Here is an 18,475-nt window from a genome sequence, read left to right as displayed (position 1 = left end):
TCGGAAACCAGGACAACATACCGACGATATTGGAAGGCACTTGAAAAGTTCCATCAATGCTGTCTTCAAAACATCTTCAATCTCAGCTGGGAAGAACTAACATCAGCGTGCTAAAAACTGAAGCAAAAACAAGCATGGAAGCCTCCGTCATTAAGAACCAATTTAGATGGAGTGGTCATGTTGTTCAGATGGAAGACGAGCAAATCTTCTACTCCCATCTTAAAGAAGGTGGACAAGAGAAGAGATTCAAAGACGTCTTAAAGTCCAACATGAAGAAATGTAACATCGACATCAATGATTGGGACACCAACGTCAAACTCTGGCAAACCATCATCCGAGAAGGAACAGCAACTTTCGAAGCCAACAGACGTGCAGAACAAGAAGAAATGGGAAGAGAGGCAGCACCAACCAAAGCCCGATCCGCCATCTGAAACGAACTGTCCTGAATGCAGAAGACCTTTCAAAGCCAAGATTGGACTCTTATGCCACTTGAGAGCCCATAAACAGATCAACAGGACAATCTCTCTCTCTCTCTCTCTCTCTCTCCTGCTCCACATGACTTCCAGCAACCCTGGTCCCCACACTGATGTCTTAACTGTTTGTTTATTATTGCGTGAGCTGCTGTAAGAGGTGACTTGTCTGGGCGGCAGGTAAAATGAAGCTCAGTGCCCGTGACAATAAAATTAAATTCAAATGTAGTATCGAATCTCTGCAGTGCGGACCCTGCAAAGGGTATAATTCAGTGTCTCTGCTCCCCTGCACGCACCCCATCCTCTTCACATCCCTCTCCATTAACCTCTCCCCACCTTCCTACTTCGATTCCCTTCCTGCTAACTCCAGCTCCGGCAACTCATCTCCCCAGTGGAAATCCACGTGCACAACCCAAATCCTTCTTGCACTCGTTGGGAACCGCCTTCGTCCACAAGCCCTGGCTCTGGATCTTATCCTCACGTGGAGACATGCTCCATATATTTAGTGCGCAGAACCGGCCTTTCAGCCTGTCCTGCCCACGCTGGTCACCGTGGCCAGTTCTTCTGATCCCCTTTCTCAGCCCATAGCCCTGGTACTTCTAATGTTCGTCCAGGTGCCTATGAAATTGTGAGTGTGTGCGTCCCTCCACCCCCTTGTCAGGCAGTGTGTTCAAACCCCCTTATCTAAGCTAAATCCCAAATCCCACCAGCCTTCTGCCCCCCCTTGGAGGAAGATCAGTTTTTCCCGCTCATTCATCTCCCAGTCCCAATTTGGGTGCCCACTGTTAGATTCGTATCCCAGGAATAAGTCGGATCTTTGCTGCTTGGATGAATTTATTAGTGACGTCAGTGTTCAGAGTGCACGGCAAAAGAGTGAGATGTGCAGGGAGACTGGAACTTTCTGGAACTCGGTGTTGTTTTAAACTGTAGTTCATTCCAGTTGTTCAGATGAATGTACTGAGATTTATGGAGTACAATGTTCAAGTTTAAGGTAAAGGTTCCATTATTGTCATGTAATGCTACATTTACAATGTAAAATACATGGGACTCTTTAACTTTGTCTACCATAAGGAAGACAGAGTTGCCACTCTTGTCTGGCACCCCTCACAGAAATGAGGCCCCAGTGAGGAACAAATTCGTGAGCCCTGGTTTACAAGGCAACCACTGAGCCCACAGAAACCCATTAAAAACCCACAGAAATGCTGGAAGAACTCAGCAGGTCTCACAGCGTCCTCAGGGGAGTGAAGCCGTACATCTTTACCTCCGATGGAGGCTGCGAGACCGGTGGAGCTCCTCCAGCATCTCTCCGCGTTTTTACTGCAGTCACACATTTCCCCAAGTTTACAGTCACTGTCCAGTGTGTCTGTGTCGGCTCTTGGCCAATCTGATCCAGCAGATGCTCTGTCCATGCTCTCCCCACACAAGACATGGTAAAATCTCAGCAAAACTTTCCTATTGAAAGGGTCTGTTTGGGTGTAGGAAAACGTGACAGAGGATGAGCATCAAACTCCAGCCCGTGGATCTAGATGTAGCCTTTGAGGTGTCAGGAGAAGCATACAATCTTCAATTCCTCACTTCGCTTCCATCACGTTAACACCGATGAGGGCGACTTTGCCTCTCATAGTTAAGGCTTTGTGTCTCTTTTAAATGATGAATCTGATGAGAAAGATATTCAGTATAAAAAGAGATTAGTACCCATCCTGCATAAAGCACCATGAACATATCCGTGACTTCTGGGTAATCTAAACGGCTTTACAGTCAATGAAGTCTTTGGATGCACAGTCATTGCTGTAATGGAGGATAGAGCAGTCAAACTGTGCACAGGTAGATCCCATTAAACGGTTATCTGTTTATAGTGTTATTGGTAGAGGGATAGTTACTGGCCAGGACGTTGGGGAAGTGTCTCTGCTCCCCTGCACGCACCCCATCCTCTTCACATCCCTCTCCATTAACCTCTCCCCACCTTCCTACTTCGATTCATGTCATTGAAAATTCATTGTCTGCATTTGCATTTGGACTTGTTCCCTGCTGATCTCGGTGCCATCGGTGATGAACACGGTGAAAGGTTTCGCCGGGACATCGCGACCGTGGAAAAGCGATATCAGGGCAATTGGAATCCATCAATGCTGGCCAACTATTGTTGGACACTGACATGAGAGGCATCAAATGCTGAGTACAGACAAAAATCAGCGGCAAAACATTTTCAGGTCAGTTGAACTATTGCAATGTACCAGCGTCATTATGTGATTAAACATGTTAAATTCAATAAAAGTTAATTCAATGTTTCTCTGTCATACAGCAAATCTGAAATTATCCTTGTGTTCAGTTGAAGTTGTCTAATAAAATCCCCAATTAATTTTTTTCAGGAAGCAAACCTTTTGAAAAACTTTGTTGTCCAGCTCAGCTCTGATTCTCCAGTCCCTAAGACATAGGAGTGGAATTAGGCCATTTGCCCCATCAAATCTGTTCTAGCTTTCATATCATGGCTGATGTATTTTCCTTTCAACTCCATTCTCCTGCCTTTTCCCTATTTTGACACTGTCTGGGTGGGAGGAAACCCACATGGTCTGAGAGACAACGTACAAACTCCTTACAGACAACGTGGGATTCGAAGTGCCACACTAACTGCTACGCCAACCGTGCCACCCATCCTCTTACATTAACCCCCTCCTCCCTGAGATCATTCTTGTGAACCTCCTCTTGGACCCTCTCAGACACCAGCACATCCATCCTTAGATATGGGGCCCAAACTGCTCACGATACTCTACACCGCCTTTTACAGCGTTACGACTTTGCCTTTATACTCCAGTCCTCTGGAAGGCATTTGTACTGCTTTCAGTCCTGGCCACATCCCCGTAAACCTTCTCTAAATTATCCCCAGTGCAGCTCTATCACTCATAACGTGGCAGTGAAACTGAGGCCCGTTGTGTAATGTGCTAAGGTAATTCAGGTAGGGTCTGGCAGGAGGAATATGGATTGTGTACCTGTCAGTGTTGGTGGGGCTTTGGCATTCTTGATGAGGTCGCTTTGCATGAAGGATTCCACCAACCATGTCAAGGCTTCAGTGCAATAATCCATCTGCAAAAACATTTTGCCTTTATATAGCACCATGGACTTATCTATGACCTCTGGGTAATCCAAAGGGCTTTACAGTAAATTAAGTAATTTGATGCATGGTCACTGATGTAAGTTAAGTGAAGTCAGGCTAAGTTTATTAATTGTACAAGTACAACCTGATGAAACAGCATTCTCCGGTCCTCAGTGCAAAACATGCAGACACGCAACCAGATACAGCACACACACAGACAAACAGTATACTTGCAAATAGGTAAATATTGTTTTGTAACTATTTATTGGAGGATAGAGCAGTCCAATTGTGCACAGGTAGGTTATTGATGGAGTGATAATGGTTGGCCAGGACTTTTGGGAATTTTCCAGCATCTACTTCCCATGGTAAACTGGAAACCAACGTGCATAGGTAGAACATTGGGTGATTGGCAGGAAGCCGTGAGTCGGAATACGGGGATCATATTCTGATTGGCTGCCAGTTGCTGGGGAGGTGGTCCGCGGGGGGTTGGCTGCTGCCTCTTTTTATGTTGTACATGGATGATTTGGATTATGGAATGAATGAATGAGTGGCCAAGTTTGCAGACGACACAAAGGTAGGTGGAAGAGCAGGGAGTGTAGAGGAAACAGGGAGGCTGAAGAAGGACTTGGACAGATTAGGAGAATGGGCAGAGAAGTGGAAAATGAAATACAATGTCAAAACAGGCAGACTGTTTTTTAAATGAATGAAAATTGAAAATCCCCAGATGCAAAGGGACCTGGGAGGCCTTGTGCCTGAAGGTAAACTTGCAGGTTGAGTCGGTGGTGAAGAAGGCAAAGGCGCTCACTTCAAGAGGAATAGAGGGATGTGATGTTGAGGCTTTATAAGGCATTGGTGAGACCTCACTTGTGAGCCGTTTTAGACTTCTCAAGAAAAGATGTGCTGATATTGGAGAGGGTTCAGAGGAAGTTCACAAGAATGATTCCGGGTTGAAATGGTTATCATGTGAGGAGCGTTTGACAGCTCTCAGCCTGTATTCATTGGAATTTAGGGGGGAAGCAATCTCATTGAAGCATTTTGAATGTTGAAAGGCGTGGACAGAGTAGATGTAGAAAGGTTGTTTCCCCGTGGATTGAAGGGCGTCCACTTAGAACAGAAATGCATAGGTTTCTTCAGCCGGCGGGAGGTAAATCTGTGGAATTTGTTGCCACGGGTGGTTGTTGACGCCAGATACTTGGGTGCATTTAAGGCAGAGATTGGTAGGTTCTTGATCAGCTGGGGCACTGAAGGTTGTGGGGTGAAGGCCAGGCAGTGGGGCTGAGTGGGGAAAATGAATCAGTTCACAACCATGCAGACTCGAGGGGCTGAATGGCCTAAAGTAAAACACGAAAGTCTGCCGACCAAGTATGAAGTAATAGAGGAACTCAGCAGGTCAAACCGTGTACTTTATGTAGCAAAGATGAAGATACAGAACCGACGTTTCGGGCCTGAGCCCGTCATCAAGGCCGAATGGTCTATTTCTGCTAATAGGCCTCGTGGTCCCAAGATTGTACCATTGGAGTTTCACACAAATTCTCAGAAGTGATACCTCCTTCGGCTCTCAAAATCCTCACCAACAGATACCCCTCAGATGTGAGGGATTTTTGGATCATTTGGAGCATTGTAAATGAAACCCAGCCTATTTCTGATGGATTCTTGGGAACTGGGAGATCCACTTTGAACTTTCCAGAGAAGAGAAGAAGGGCCGAGAGGTATTTAACACCCTCTCCTTTCTGTAGTAATCTGGAGTTGTAGTTAAAGACAATATCTCCTCGTCAGAGATTCCCATCACTGCTGCAGAGGAAGTGAGGATGTGTACAGGGAGGGTAAGGCTGGTCTGGCACTGCACCAGGGGATTACTTTACTGCCACTGGTACTATGAGGCTGCCCTGTCACCCAGGGAGGGGCAATGATGCATCAGAGCCAAGGACTGTGAACACCAACCATCAGACCTTTGGTAATAGTCATAGAGCACTAGCAGTCCACACACACACACACACACACACACACACACACACACACACACACACACACAGGGAGAATTTCCAACTTTGCAAGCAGAGGGACAGTTAAATGATGTCTCTGCAAACAGCAACTTTCTCAGGTGTGTGTCCCAGAGGGGAAGGGGCTTTGGGAAGGTGGAGTGGGAGATGCTGGCTGTGCCGTTGTTAACCCACCAATCTTACCTGTTTTTCAAGGGCCCTCAGACGCTGGTTGTGATCTTTGATGTTGCTAATGTAGTTGAGAACAGTGTCCACCCTGAAGAAGAGGAAACACATGTTAGCTGGAGGGCAAGTGACTCTTCCCTCACCACACAGAGGGAGGGGAAGGGAGGGAGAGGGTGAGAGAGAAAGAGGAACGTGTGTGAGAGTTTGTGTGAGCTTGTGTGTGTGTGCAAGTGTGTGTATACAAATGTGTGCATGCACTCAGAAGTGTGTACGTGTATGCATGTGCGCATGTACTTGTGTGCATATGTATGTGCTCATGCATGTTGTGTGTGTGTTTGCATGTGTGTGCGAGTACGTGTCCTTTCCTTCCTGGGCACATTTAGACTCATCAAATGTAAAAGGACGAAAAGCACATCAGGGGTCAGCTCTTACCCCGGCAACAGGAACCTTCTCGTAGAGGGCTCTTCATGGGGTGGGGAGCGGGGGAAGGATTTGCACTCTAGAGGTTGATTGAAGTTAAGAAATGCCTCCACGGAATATTTTGTGGCTTGGAATGTTCCTCTGAGCCACAAAATATCCTCATTACTGAACAAGACCATACACCCAATCTCTCTATGGTTGTTTGAGAAAGAGCCATCCAGGCTGTTGCCAGCCTCCAGCTCTGGGTATGGATGGATATCCCTCCATCCCTTTTGAGAGGAAGTTAATGTCAGATGTAGAACCGGTGACTGACTTGGCATCAATTACATTTGGCTGAGACCCTAACTGGGAGAGCAGAGAGGTGAGGCCAGAACCGTTGGCAATGGTGATAGGACCACATTGGGGGCCCTTCATACACATCTGGTGACCACCCTTCAGGGGAGGTGTGACTGGACCAGCAAGGCAGGTGGTGATACTGTTACAACAATGATTCCAGTTCTTGACGCTGTCTGGTGGAGGGTCTCTCCCCCTCCTGCCCTATGGGCTGAGTTTCCCAGCCCCACCTCTTTATCAGTTCCCCCCCCCCTCAGTCTCTCCCCCTCTCAGTCTCTTTCCCCTCCTCAGTCTCTTACCCCCTCAGTCTCTCCCCCTCTCAGTCTCTCTCCCCCACTCAGTCTCTCACCCCCTCAGTCTCTCACCCCCTCAGTCTCTCACCCCCTCAGTCTCTCACCCCCCCCAGGCTCTCCCCACCCCCTCAGGCTCTCCCCCCCCTCAGTCTCTCTCCCCACTCAGTCTCTCTCCCCTCCCTCAGTCTCTCTCCCCCCCTCAGTCTCTCCCCCCCTCAGTCTCTCTCCTCCCTCAGTCTCTTCCCCCCCCCCCTCAGTCCCTTTCCCCATCAGTCTCTCCCTCCTGTTTTTATGAACAAGGGCACACAGAAACGCTGGAGGATCTCAGCCGGTCTCGCAGTGTCCATAGGAGGTAAAGATATATTACCGACGTTTTGGGCCTGAGCCCTTCGTTAAGGTCTAAGCAAGGAACAGGAAGGCATCTAAATAAATACCAAAGAATAAAGAATTCTGGACTCCTTCCCCTGCCATTCTTCATATCCTTATTCAGATTTAAATTTAAACATATATTTTTTTTCCATGTTTACATACAGCATGGTAACAGGCCCTTTGGGCCCACAAATTTGTGCCACCCAACTACACCCCATTGACCTACAATCCCTCCCTGTACTTCTTGGAGGGTGGGTGGAAACCGGAGACCTTGTGGAAAACCTGCACAGACATGTGAAGAATGTACAAACTCCTTACAGACAGCACGGGGCTCGGTCACTGGCACTGTAACAGTGTTGCGCCAACCGCGCCTTCAGGATGCTTTCCTGTTTTTTTTTGCTCGTCCCTTGAGGAAGGGCTCAGGCCCGAAATGTCAGGTAGTATATTTTCTTCCTCCTATGGAAGTTACGAGACTGGCTGAAATCCTCTGGTGTCTCTGTGTGTTTTTACTACAATCACAGAGCCTGCAGACTTTTGTTTTTCATTCCCCTCCCCCCTTTATTCAGAAGGGGCATTGGGAACGGCAGCTCTCTGGTGCGAAGCCATCATCTCATGGGAGAGCAGAACAAGTTAGGGGGCTGAAGTTCCCCCTGCTGCCCCAGTCTTATCCTCCCTGCAGCTAGAATGCGCTCACTTCTGCGCCGTCCTCTTCAGCTGTTCCATGTTACTCTCGCGCTTTGCCCTGTTGCAGCGCACCAGGTAATTCTCTTTCTGCACTGCCTCCCACGTCATTAGCCTGCTGGCGACCGACTTGGGCAGGTCCATCACTGCAAACAAAATCTGACCGTTAGTCTCCCTCGAATGGGAAGTCGGTGTCCTCAGCCTAGAGATATTTGAACCATCCCGCCTGGTTTAATGATGAGGGAGGGGTACCAGGGAAGAGGAAAGGCTCGTTCCCTCCCTCTTCCGCCTAAATGATAAGATCCTGTCCCAAGTAAGAGCTGCAGATGTTGGACAAAGCCAGTCTCAGCAGGTCAAGCAGGGCCCAGTGGAGAGAGAAACGGAGCTGACGTTCCAGGGAGGAGACCCTTCCCAACTGGGAAGGATAGGTAAGAACATGGGAGGGGAAGCTGGATAGGAGAAAAACTGAAATAGGGCGAGACTGTTGAATGAATGAAGTTGTTAGAAGGCGATGTCTCACCTCTGTTGGTATGGGAACAAAGAAATGTTATCACCCAGTAATCTTCCCAAATCTGACACAGGGTCGTTCATTGCCTCTCCACAGATACTGTCTGGCCAGCAGAGTGTTTCCAGCCATTTGATTGTTGGACCATTCTGTGCCTGCAAGTTATTCTCTGGATGTGCCCTTGAGCTCTCGAGTCAGGCTGGGGTCTGAGCCACAAGAGCCCACTGCAGAGGCCATTCACTCAGCAAACTGGTGCTGTCCCGCCCTGTCCTCAGAGTGGGGTCGGGGAGGAGGAGGGATGTTGGGTTGGCCGGCAAGGGAATCTGCTCACGTGGCGCAGATTTGGTGGGGGGGGGGTCAGATCCGACCTTCTGAGAAAGCGTGTGTGGCTCAGCACCCCCCAACCCTGCTCCTACCCCGTCTCTGCATAGTTCATTGGTTGGTGGTGGGAACGGGAGGCCTTACCGAAGGCCTTGCTCTTCACAGAAGGCACCTTCCGGATGTTCCTCTTGATGAAGATGTTGAGATGGCTGATGACGATGAAGGGCGGGGGCAGAGCTGGCCGCTTGTGGTACTCCACAATCAGCTTGTAGCGCTGGAACTTCCAATAGATATCACTGTTCTCCTGGACCTTATTGAAAGTGTAACTGGAAGAGATGTGTAAAGAACAGACCGTATGCTTTACACTGGAGTCCTCTGTCTTTGTCAATAATAACAAAATATTACATCTTCTTTAGACTGGTAATTAATATACTTGCCTAAGAGTCAATCCCGTGTAATGGTCAATTCACCCCACCCATTTTTGGCCCCACCCACCCACCACACACCCTCACTTTGGCCACCCACCCACCCACCCGAGCACATCAAGCCCCGACCGTGGGCCCGCCTGTCAGATCTCCTGATGCCCCGAACACAGGCTTATCACCTGGCCAAGCTGTTCGAGCTCCTGATGCCTTGAACGACGTAAATACTTACTGCAGTCAAAAGTAGAGACCTCCCCCCAACCCCCACCCCACCATCTTCTCAAATTTGACTCATAGGAATGGTCCCTAAAACGCAACTATTACAAGAGAACATATGGTACTTCTGGATTCTTGAGTGAATTTTAGACCCTCAAAAGTATGACCCATATAAAAGTCAACGCCCCCCCCCCCCGCCAAATTTGACCTAAAAAATTGATCCAAATAACTTGACTATTACACAGTTATATGCGATGTTTACCATGCCTATTGCTGCAAGAATATGATTGGACAGGTTGAGGGGGATCTGGCCCTGATGCAGGCAAACGATTGGACAGGTAGACACTTTGGTCAGCATGTATGAGTTGGACCGAAGGCCTGTTTCCCATGTGTTGTTTTTTAATGCAGAGTGGGCTGCCGGGAGAGCGATTGTAATGTTTAAGAGGCTCTTCGATAGACGTTACCGTGCCGGGAACGGAGGGCGTTGGATCGTGTGCAGGCAGCAGAGGTTCAGTTCAGTTTAGATCATGTTCATCACAGAGAGCTCCAATGCTGTACCCGTCTCTGTTCTGCATGGTATATCCCCCCGACTCTAGTACTTAAGGATAGTTTATAAAGTGCACAAAGCAAAGACCAATCCATGGACATGTTATAGGATTCCCTGAGCAGTGTCCCGATTGGGCGAGAATGTAAGAACCAGGGAGTGAAACACAGAAGTCTGGACGCTGTGATTGTAGTAAAAACACAGAAATGCCGGCCTCGCAGCGTCTGTAGGAGGTAAAGATACATGACCGACGTTTCGGGCCTGAGCCCTTCTTCAAGGCAGAAGCAAAAAGTAGAAGGCATCTGAATAAAGACTGGCCGGGGGAAGAGTCCAGACCAAAAAGTGTTAATTGGATCTCCTTAAGTGGTCCAGGCCGCAACTGAGTCTGGCATCTCTTCCTGGTTCCTGCACATCCGGGAGAGCGTGCAGAGGAGATGTACTGGAACATTTCCCTGGGGAGCTACAGGGCTGGACAGGAGCAGCCAAGAGGTTGGGGTGGGGACAAGGTACTGACTGGATGGTGCTCCCAGCAGGCAGTCCAAAGATCAGGAACAGGGAGATAAATGTTGGCAAAAAGATACAAGAGGGTGTGATGAAAATGTCCTGCCAGTGCAACCCGACTTGAGGAGAAATGGATAGACATCTGTGAGATTCCGATTTCAGATTTATTGTCAGACACAACATAACATCCAACCCAGAGATTCTTTATTCTTGCGGGCCAGGCAGAATGACCACTAATTGGCAGTGCAATAAATAAACTGACTCAAAATACAAATGTAAACAAATAAAAAATGTAAAAAAAAACTGTGGAGTATAAAGAGAGGGAAAAATAATTAATAAGAGTCCTTAAATGAGTCCCTGATTGAGTTTGTCGTTGAGGAGTCTGGTGGTGCAGGGGGAGCAGCTGTCCCTGAATACTCGTGCCAGGACTATGGAACGGGTAGGGAGTTACAAAGATTCAAGTTGTATCTTGTGGCGCCAAGACCTCTTTCCTGTTGGCAGCAGCGAGAACAGAGCATGTGCTGGATCCTTGATGATCGCTCTGCTCCCCGACGGCAGCATTCCCCGTCGATGCTCTCGATGGCAGGTAGGGTTTTGCCTGTGTCCTGGGCTGCATCCACTAGGGTTTTATGCTCAAGGGAGTATTGGTGACCCCGTATCAGAAGGTGATGCAGCCGGACAGCACACTCTCCATGCTGATGTGCTTTCTTCATAATGCCATCGGTGTGCTGAATCCCTGAAAGGTCCTCCGAGATAGTGAATCCCATGAACTTAAGTTTGCTCACCCTCTGATCACCCCCCAGTGATCACTGGATCGTACACTCTGGTTTTCCCTGACTGAAGTCAACAATCAGAAATGAAGTAAAAAAAAAAGGATAATTCACAGGGTTCCGGGGTTGGGGAGTGGGATTCCTCTCTGTAGATATTCGGCCTTACTCCACAGCCAAACAATTCTGAATGTTCTATGACGGAGTTACCTGAACATGGCGATCAGCAGATTGACCAGCAGGATGTTGGCAACCAGCAGGAATATCGTCAACAACAGAATGACCAGCCAGTTGGCGTAAGTGTTGGTGCAGGGGGGAAGCTCCTCCATCAGGATCGCCACCGGGTCATCAGTGCAGTTGGAGAGAGGCATCTGAGCAGCTAACAACAACACATTTACATAGCGCCTTCCACGTCACTCCATAGCAAGTTATACCCAATGAAATGTCTTTGAACTGCAGATGCTATTGTCGCAGCAGCTAACTTTGGTGCAGCAAGATCCCACAAGGAGTAGGGAGACGATGACCAGATTCCCTTTCATGTCCAGAGACGCCAGGAGACGGGAGTGGGGAGACAGGAATATAAGTGATGACCATCCCAATGTTTCCCTTTAAACAAGTCAGTCCCCTTCACTGACCACTGCCCCTCCCCAGTCCCTCTCCCTGGGACATTCGCATGGGATCAGGATGAAGGATTGTTCCCATGCTCCCTGCCCATCAGACTGGCGGGAGAGCGGGCAGCATCGATGATCTGGCCATACGCAGGGGCACAGGGCAAGGAACCACAGCTCTCACCGTCAAGCTCGTTGAGCGGGATCTGCCCAAAGATCTGGAGGTAGGGCCTGTAGAAGACCCGGCGGAAGATCCAGCTGGCCCTGGTCTCCGTCTGGTGTAGCAGCCCTTGTGTGGCCACGCCATATGCCATGAGCCAGACGCCCAGGAAGAAGAGGAAGAAGAACACGTCTTTCATCTGGGAAGGTCAAAGTGGAGGTCAAAGAGGTGAGTATCAGTGAACACAGTGAATCCATGACCCATCTCAACCTGTCATCCAACCCCTCACCTGTTTCCCCTCAATAACAACACCCACTGCTATCTCACACCTCCTGGTGACAGACCAAGATGCCCTTTGGCCCATCAGGTTGATGCTAGCTCTGGGAGGAATCCCTACAGTCCTATCCCGCTGTTTATTTCCCTGTCACCTGCTCACTCTCTGAACCCTCTCCCCTACCCGATTCTCCACCACCCTTTTCCCACCAGGATGGCAACAGAAGCAATCCTTGGGAGTGTGGAACAGGAGAAAGGCGCATGGCAGCAGAAGAAGAGGTGGAGCCAGGTGAGGAGCGGACCAAGATAGTCAGAGCTGCAGGGCAGGAACATCGATGATGGGCCCACAATTCTGGCCATCTCTGCGCAGTAAGGCAGCATCTTACTGCAATACACAGGTATATACACTGACCACCCATCTGTAAGAACAACACCCCTCCCCAAGGAGATTACCCTCTCCCTCAGTGACCCCCCCTCCCCAATGCAACCCTGATACCCCCCTCCTGCTCACCCACCATTTTGCCCACGATGATGATCTTCGGCCCAAGCTGTTTGTGGACGGCGAAGATATGGACCAGTCGGAAGGAGAAGACCATGAAGTCGATGCAGAGGATCATCCGCCCCATGTTGTACCATTCCCTGAACATCCTGCAGAGGGAAGAGGCGACTGTTAGTGACCAGGCCACGCAGAAGGTCTATTGCCGCCATGCGCACACTGAGGACCCCAGGGCGGCTCTGTGCCTGCCTGGCTGGGCAGATCTCTGCTTGAACACCACTCGTGCCAGGACTATGGCCAACAGGAACGGGTAGGAAGCTATAAAGATTCAAGTTACATCAAGGCGGAGAAATCTGCATGGATCAGATGTTTTTATCTAAAAGAATTTCGGGTTGCGGATTTATTGCCATAGTACATACACGACATCACATACAACCCTTTCTCTTGAGGGCACAGCAGAATTACCACTAATTGGTAGTTTAGAAAAACTATACTCAACGTAAACATGTAAACAAATAAAAGAACTGTAAACGAACAGTCCGTATAATTCAAGGAGAGAAAAAAATTGTTTTGGATTTACGGCAGCTGCGTGATTCTATTCCAGATTTAAATTTAAATCTCGAGCCCGTACTGGCCAATTACACCTGATTAACCTACAACCCCCAGTACATTTTGTTAGATTTAGCATTGTGCCCTCTAGTCATAGGCTTGCAATTCCAACAACGATTAAAAAGATAATAGCTTGGGCACAAAAACCAGGGGCGGACACTGCAGAGCTGCGAGAGGGAATACTGGAGTCAGCTCCTGCATTAAATGTGAAATCAAGGGGCTGGTTTCTCTCCCCAGATGGATATAGAAGCACAGAACACTACAGCACAGGCCCTTCGGCCCTTCTAGTCTGTGCCAAACTATTATTCTGCCTAGTCCCACTGACTTGCAACCCTCATGCTAGGACACACTCCCATCCACATCCCTGTCCAAATTCTTCGTAAATCTCAAAATTGAATTCGCATTCACCACTTCAGCTGGCAACACGTTCCACACCCCCAGTGCTCTCTATGTGAAGATGTTCTCCCTACACTTTTCCCCTTTCACCCTTAACCCATGTCCTCTGGTTTGTATCTCATCTACCCTCAGTGGCACCAACCAATTTGTATTTACTCTGTCTATCCCCCTCATAGTTTTGTACACCTCTATCAATTCTCCCCTCATCCTTCTACACTCCAGGGAATAAAGTCCTAACCTGTTTAACCTTTCCCTGTAACTCAGTTCCTGATATCCAGGCCACATCCTAGTAAATCTTCTCTGCACCCTTTCAATCTTATTGATATCTTTCCTGTAGTTCGGTGACCAAAACTGCACACAATTCTCCAAATTTGGGCTCACCAATGTCCTATACAACTTTACCAGTAACATCCCATATGTTTCTGTGTAATATTGCTGTTCAACTAACAGCACAAGACCAATTTGTCTCAATGTCACTTTCAAGTTTGTAGGATTTTGGCTTTTCTGCACTTCCACCATGATCATACTTGATAAGACATCTCACTGACAAACTAGAGGTTTGGGACAACTTGAGAGAGGATGTGATGATAAAAGGGGAGAGAGGAGGAGAGAGGTGAAGAGGAGAGAGGTATGGAGGAGAGATGTGGTGGGGAGAGGTGTGGAGGAGAGAGGTGTGGAGGAGAGAGGTGGTGGGGAGAGGTGTGGAGGAGAGAGGTGTGGGGAGAGAGGTGTGAGGAGAGAGGTGGTGGGGGAAAGGTGTGGAGGAGAGGGGTGGTGGGGGAGAGGTGTGGGGGAGAGAGGTGGTGGGGAGAGAGGTGTAGAGGAGAGAGGTATGGAGGAGAGATGTGGGGAGAGGTGTGGAGGAGAAAGGTATGGAGGAGAGATGTGGTGGGGAGAGGTGTGGAGGAGAGACGTGTGAGGAGAGAGGTGGCGGGGAGCGGTGTGGAGGAGAGAGGTGGTGGGGGAGAGGTATGGAGAGAGGTGAGGGAGAGAGGTTGGGGAGCGAGGCAGAGAAGAAAAGTTGGAGAGCGAGGTGAAGGGGAGAGGGTGGACTGAAAGATGGTGAGAGGAGAATGGAGGGAGAGAAGGAATAGTAGAAGGAGGGTGGAGGGAGTGAGGATCGAAATGTTGATGGGAGAGTGAGCAGGAGGGAGGGGTGGACAGAGAGTAAGGATGCAGGAAAGGAATGGGGAGAGGGTCGAGGGAATAAAGGGAAGAGAGGGGATGGGGAAGAGGGAGAGGTGGAGGGGGAGCCAATAAGTGACATGACCTGGCAGCGACCCCGATGAAGAAGAGTCCGACAGCCAGGATGTCACAAATGTTCCACATGTCCTGGAAGTATAGCTTCACCTTTTTCTTCACGGGGATGTCCATGCTGACGAAGAAAGTCTGGGCAGAGACAGAACCATTCAGTGTCGCAGAGTGACTCCGAAACACAGCTCGAACTTTACAAATCACTCCTGTCGATGAGTTTGGACACATACATACACACACACACACACACACACACACACACACACACACACACACGAAAACACACATTTCCATTGAACAGTATTTATACTGTGGGATCTTGCTGTGCATTGGTTGGCTGCCTCATCGCAACGTGCTTTTCCTCCTGTCAACTGGGATGTCTTGTTACCTTGAAAGGAAATAGCTCTCCTGCAGTGATTCGTTCTACTGTGGCAGACTAAATTATTGGAGGAACTCAGCCATAGAAAACTGCAGCACAGGAAACAGGACGTTCGGCCTTTCTAGTCTGTGCCAAAACATTATTCCTTTACTCCCGCTGACCTGCTCCCGTTCCATAACCCTCCAGTCCTCTCCCATCCAATTTATTCTTAAAACTTAAGAGTGAGCCCGCATTTATCACATCAGATGGCAGCTCATTCCACACTCCCACCACTCTGAGTGAAGAGGTTCCCTCTAAACCTTTCTCCTTAAAGCATGTCCTCTCGTATTTTTCTCTCCCAATCCAAGAGCCTGCCCGCATTTACTCTGTCTATTCCCCTCATAATTTTTTTAAACCTCTGTACAATCTTCCCTCATTCTTCTATGCTCCAAGGAATAAATTCTCAACCTGTTTACTCTTTCCCTGTAACTCAACTCCTGAAGACCCAGCAACATCCTAGAAAATCTTCTCTGCACTCTTTCAATCTTACTGGTATCCTTCCTGTAGTTTGGTGACCAGAATTGCACACAATACTCCACATTTGGCCTCACTGTTGTCTTATACATCCTCACCATAACATCCCAACTCCTGTACTCAATACTTTGATTTATGAAGGCCAAGATGCTAAAAGCTCTCTTTACAACCCTGTCTACATGTGACGCCACTTTCAGGGAATTATGTACCTGTATTCCCAGATCCCTTTGTTCCTCTGTACTCCTCAGTGCCCAACCATTTACTATGGATGTCCTATCTTAGTTTGTCCTTCCAAAATGCAACGCCTAACACTTGGCTGCATTAAATTCCAATCTCAGTGTCATCGAGCAAATCCAATTTCGCACATTATCATCCAGATCATTGATATAGACAATAATGGTCCCAGCACTGATCCTTGAGATACCCCCTCGTCTATGGAATCGGTCTGGTGACCCTCCTCTCCCACGCTTTCAAGTAAGGAGTCCAGAACTTCTCACAGTGCTCCAGATGCGGCCTCACCGGTAGCTTGTGGAGCCCATCTGGTGTTTCAGCTGGAGGTACAACATGGTTTGCTGTAATTTCAAAGGGAGAGAAGTGCTCACTGATACCTGGGCTAATACTGACCCCATCAAACAACTTGATCAAAAACAGGTGCTCAACTCACCAGCAGTTTCCTGTTATGGGAGCTTGTCGGTCCCTGCAGGCTGCAATGTTTACAAGAGGACAGGGCTGTGTGATTACTTAATTAACTGGAGAGCATTTCAGAATATGTGGAAATTGTGATGCAACCCAGAGTTCCCTGCACTTGGTCCCAATGGACTTTCTGCTTTCGAAGAAGTCTGAGGAGATGCAAGCATTTCATTGAATAACCTACCGAACCTCTACAGGTGCACTGTGTACTGTGTGGTTGTATCACAGCCTGGTTTGGAAACTTGAGGGCCCAGGAACACAGGAGGCTGCAGGGAGTTATGAACCCTAGCCCAGTCCATCGACCTCCCGTCCACTGAAGAGATGCTGCCTCAAGAAGGCAGCCACATTCGTCAGGAGATCATGAGCCGTCAGCCCGGTCACAACCTCTGCTCGCTGCTGCCTTTGGGCGCAAGGAGCAGACTGAGATCCAGGTTCAAGAACTGTTTTCTCCTGCCCCCCCCCCCCCCCAACAGCTATTCTGACCCTTCTCCGTGGAATGCCACTTTGTCGTGGTGGAGAAGCTTGTGTAGTTCCGTGATCTTGAGAGCTATGGCAGTAAGGTCGAGGGCGAGGCCTCCGACAAAGAACAATCCAACCAAGTCCTCAGTGGTGGAACAGGCGGACGGAGATACTCTGAACTCGATGTCTGTGAAGGCGGACGAAGGCTGCCACAAATCCATCAGCTCCAATCACCATAGTTTCCATCCCATTGGAATTAGTTGGTTGATTTGTAAAGTATCTTGGAAGGCAACATCAAGTCCACGTTAAACAAATACAGGCACAGGCGTCTTCGCTCGGTGGGCAATGGAACAGAGGCCATCATCCTCAAGGGATAGCCACAATATTTATACTGACCTAACCATAAACTACACCTGGGCCACGAAACACTCTGTCAGCACATCACACCTCCTTGCCCTAACTGCTGCGGTGAGTCTTCATTTATTTATCTTTTATAACCATATAACCGTTTACAGCACGGAAACGGGCCATATCGGCCCCTCAAGTCCGCGCCGGTTCACTTGAACAACTCCACTAGATCCCTCCTCCTGCTCTCTACCCATAACCCTCCAACCCCCTCACACCCCCTGCCACCACTATCTCCTCTGGAAGATCATTCCATTCTGCCACCCCTCTCTGAGTGAAGAAGCATCCTCTAACATTTCTCCTAAAGTTTTGTCCCCTTACTTATGCCCTCTTGTTCCAACCTCCCCTACCCTCAGGGGAAAGAGGCTACTCACATCTAGTCTATCTATTCCCTTCATAATTTTAAATACTTCTATCAAATCCCCTCTCAGCTGTCTACATTCCAATGAATAAATTAATATTCATCGTCTATTTTTCTGCCTCACGGCCCATTGATGGTAATTTTGATTTCCAATATTGTTATTGGCGTATTCAGACATACAGCACGGTAACAGACCCTTTCATCCACAGGCCTGTGCCGCCCAATTAGCCTGCAAACCCCCCCCCCCCCCACACCGTATGTTTTGGAAGGTGGGAGGAAACCGGAGCACCCAGAGGAAGCCCACACAGACACGGGGAAAATGTGCAAACTCCTTACAGACAGCGTCGGATATGAACCCAAAATTGAGCTGCCCGTATCTTGTATATTATGTGGCTGCAGCATTAAGAATTTCGGTGTATCTGTTCATTGTATCTATGTATATGACAACAAAACATTTATATTATCACATATCATGTTATATCATTGTAATGGAAAATTCTAACCTGTTTTTTTTTAAACTTGCAGCTCTGGGTTCTGCAAGGCTGAGAACTTGCTTGTTTTTAGAATCAGTAGACATAAGCTAAATTCCACCAAGGGGCCAGAGATGCTGTTATCTGACGAAAGGACATCTGTGTACCAAGATCATTTAATCTTCCTGCTTGTTTTGGTCACAGACTGTCAGAGGCCTAGCCTTGATGCAAAATAAACCATTGTATTCAAAGTGATAAGCTGAAAATTATGTTATTCGTTAGAAGCCTAGCATGCTAGCTTGTTTGC

General features: G+C 48.4%; 1 protein-coding gene across 4 annotated transcripts in view; it reads right to left on the bottom strand.

Annotated features, from left to right (window-relative positions):
- The window catches only part of LOC138748421 (transient receptor potential cation channel subfamily M member 4-like), a 73,276-nt gene that overhangs the window by 9,907 nt on the left and 44,894 nt on the right, over positions 1-18,475 (bottom strand). For 2 of the 4 annotated variants that reach the window (XM_069908613.1, XM_069908614.1), the window contains exons 18-25: positions 14,908-15,026; positions 12,652-12,784; positions 11,888-12,062; positions 11,306-11,474; positions 8,790-8,971; positions 7,833-7,965; positions 5,742-5,814; positions 3,455-3,548 (exon numbers count right to left, since the gene is read on the bottom strand). In XM_069908613.1, coding sequence (XP_069764714.1) covers positions 3,455-3,548; positions 5,742-5,814; positions 7,833-7,965; positions 8,790-8,971; positions 11,306-11,474; positions 11,888-12,062; positions 12,652-12,784; positions 14,908-15,026 — 1,078 coding nt within the window. Of the gene's footprint in view, positions 1-1,455; positions 2,127-3,454; positions 3,549-5,741; positions 5,815-7,832; positions 7,966-8,789; positions 8,972-11,305; positions 11,475-11,887; positions 12,063-12,651; positions 12,785-14,907; positions 15,027-18,475 lie in introns of those variants that run through there. The other 2 variants (XM_069908615.1, XM_069908616.1) reach the window with 2 other exon arrangements.

The sequence above is a fragment of the Narcine bancroftii genome, chromosome 13 (genome assembly GCF_036971445.1).
Source record: "Narcine bancroftii isolate sNarBan1 chromosome 13, sNarBan1.hap1, whole genome shotgun sequence".
In the NCBI taxonomy this organism is placed as follows: domain Eukaryota; kingdom Metazoa; phylum Chordata; class Chondrichthyes; order Torpediniformes; family Narcinidae; genus Narcine; species Narcine bancroftii.
Note: the sequence above shows the minus strand (reverse complement) of the source record. Positions and strands in the feature narration are given on the sequence as shown.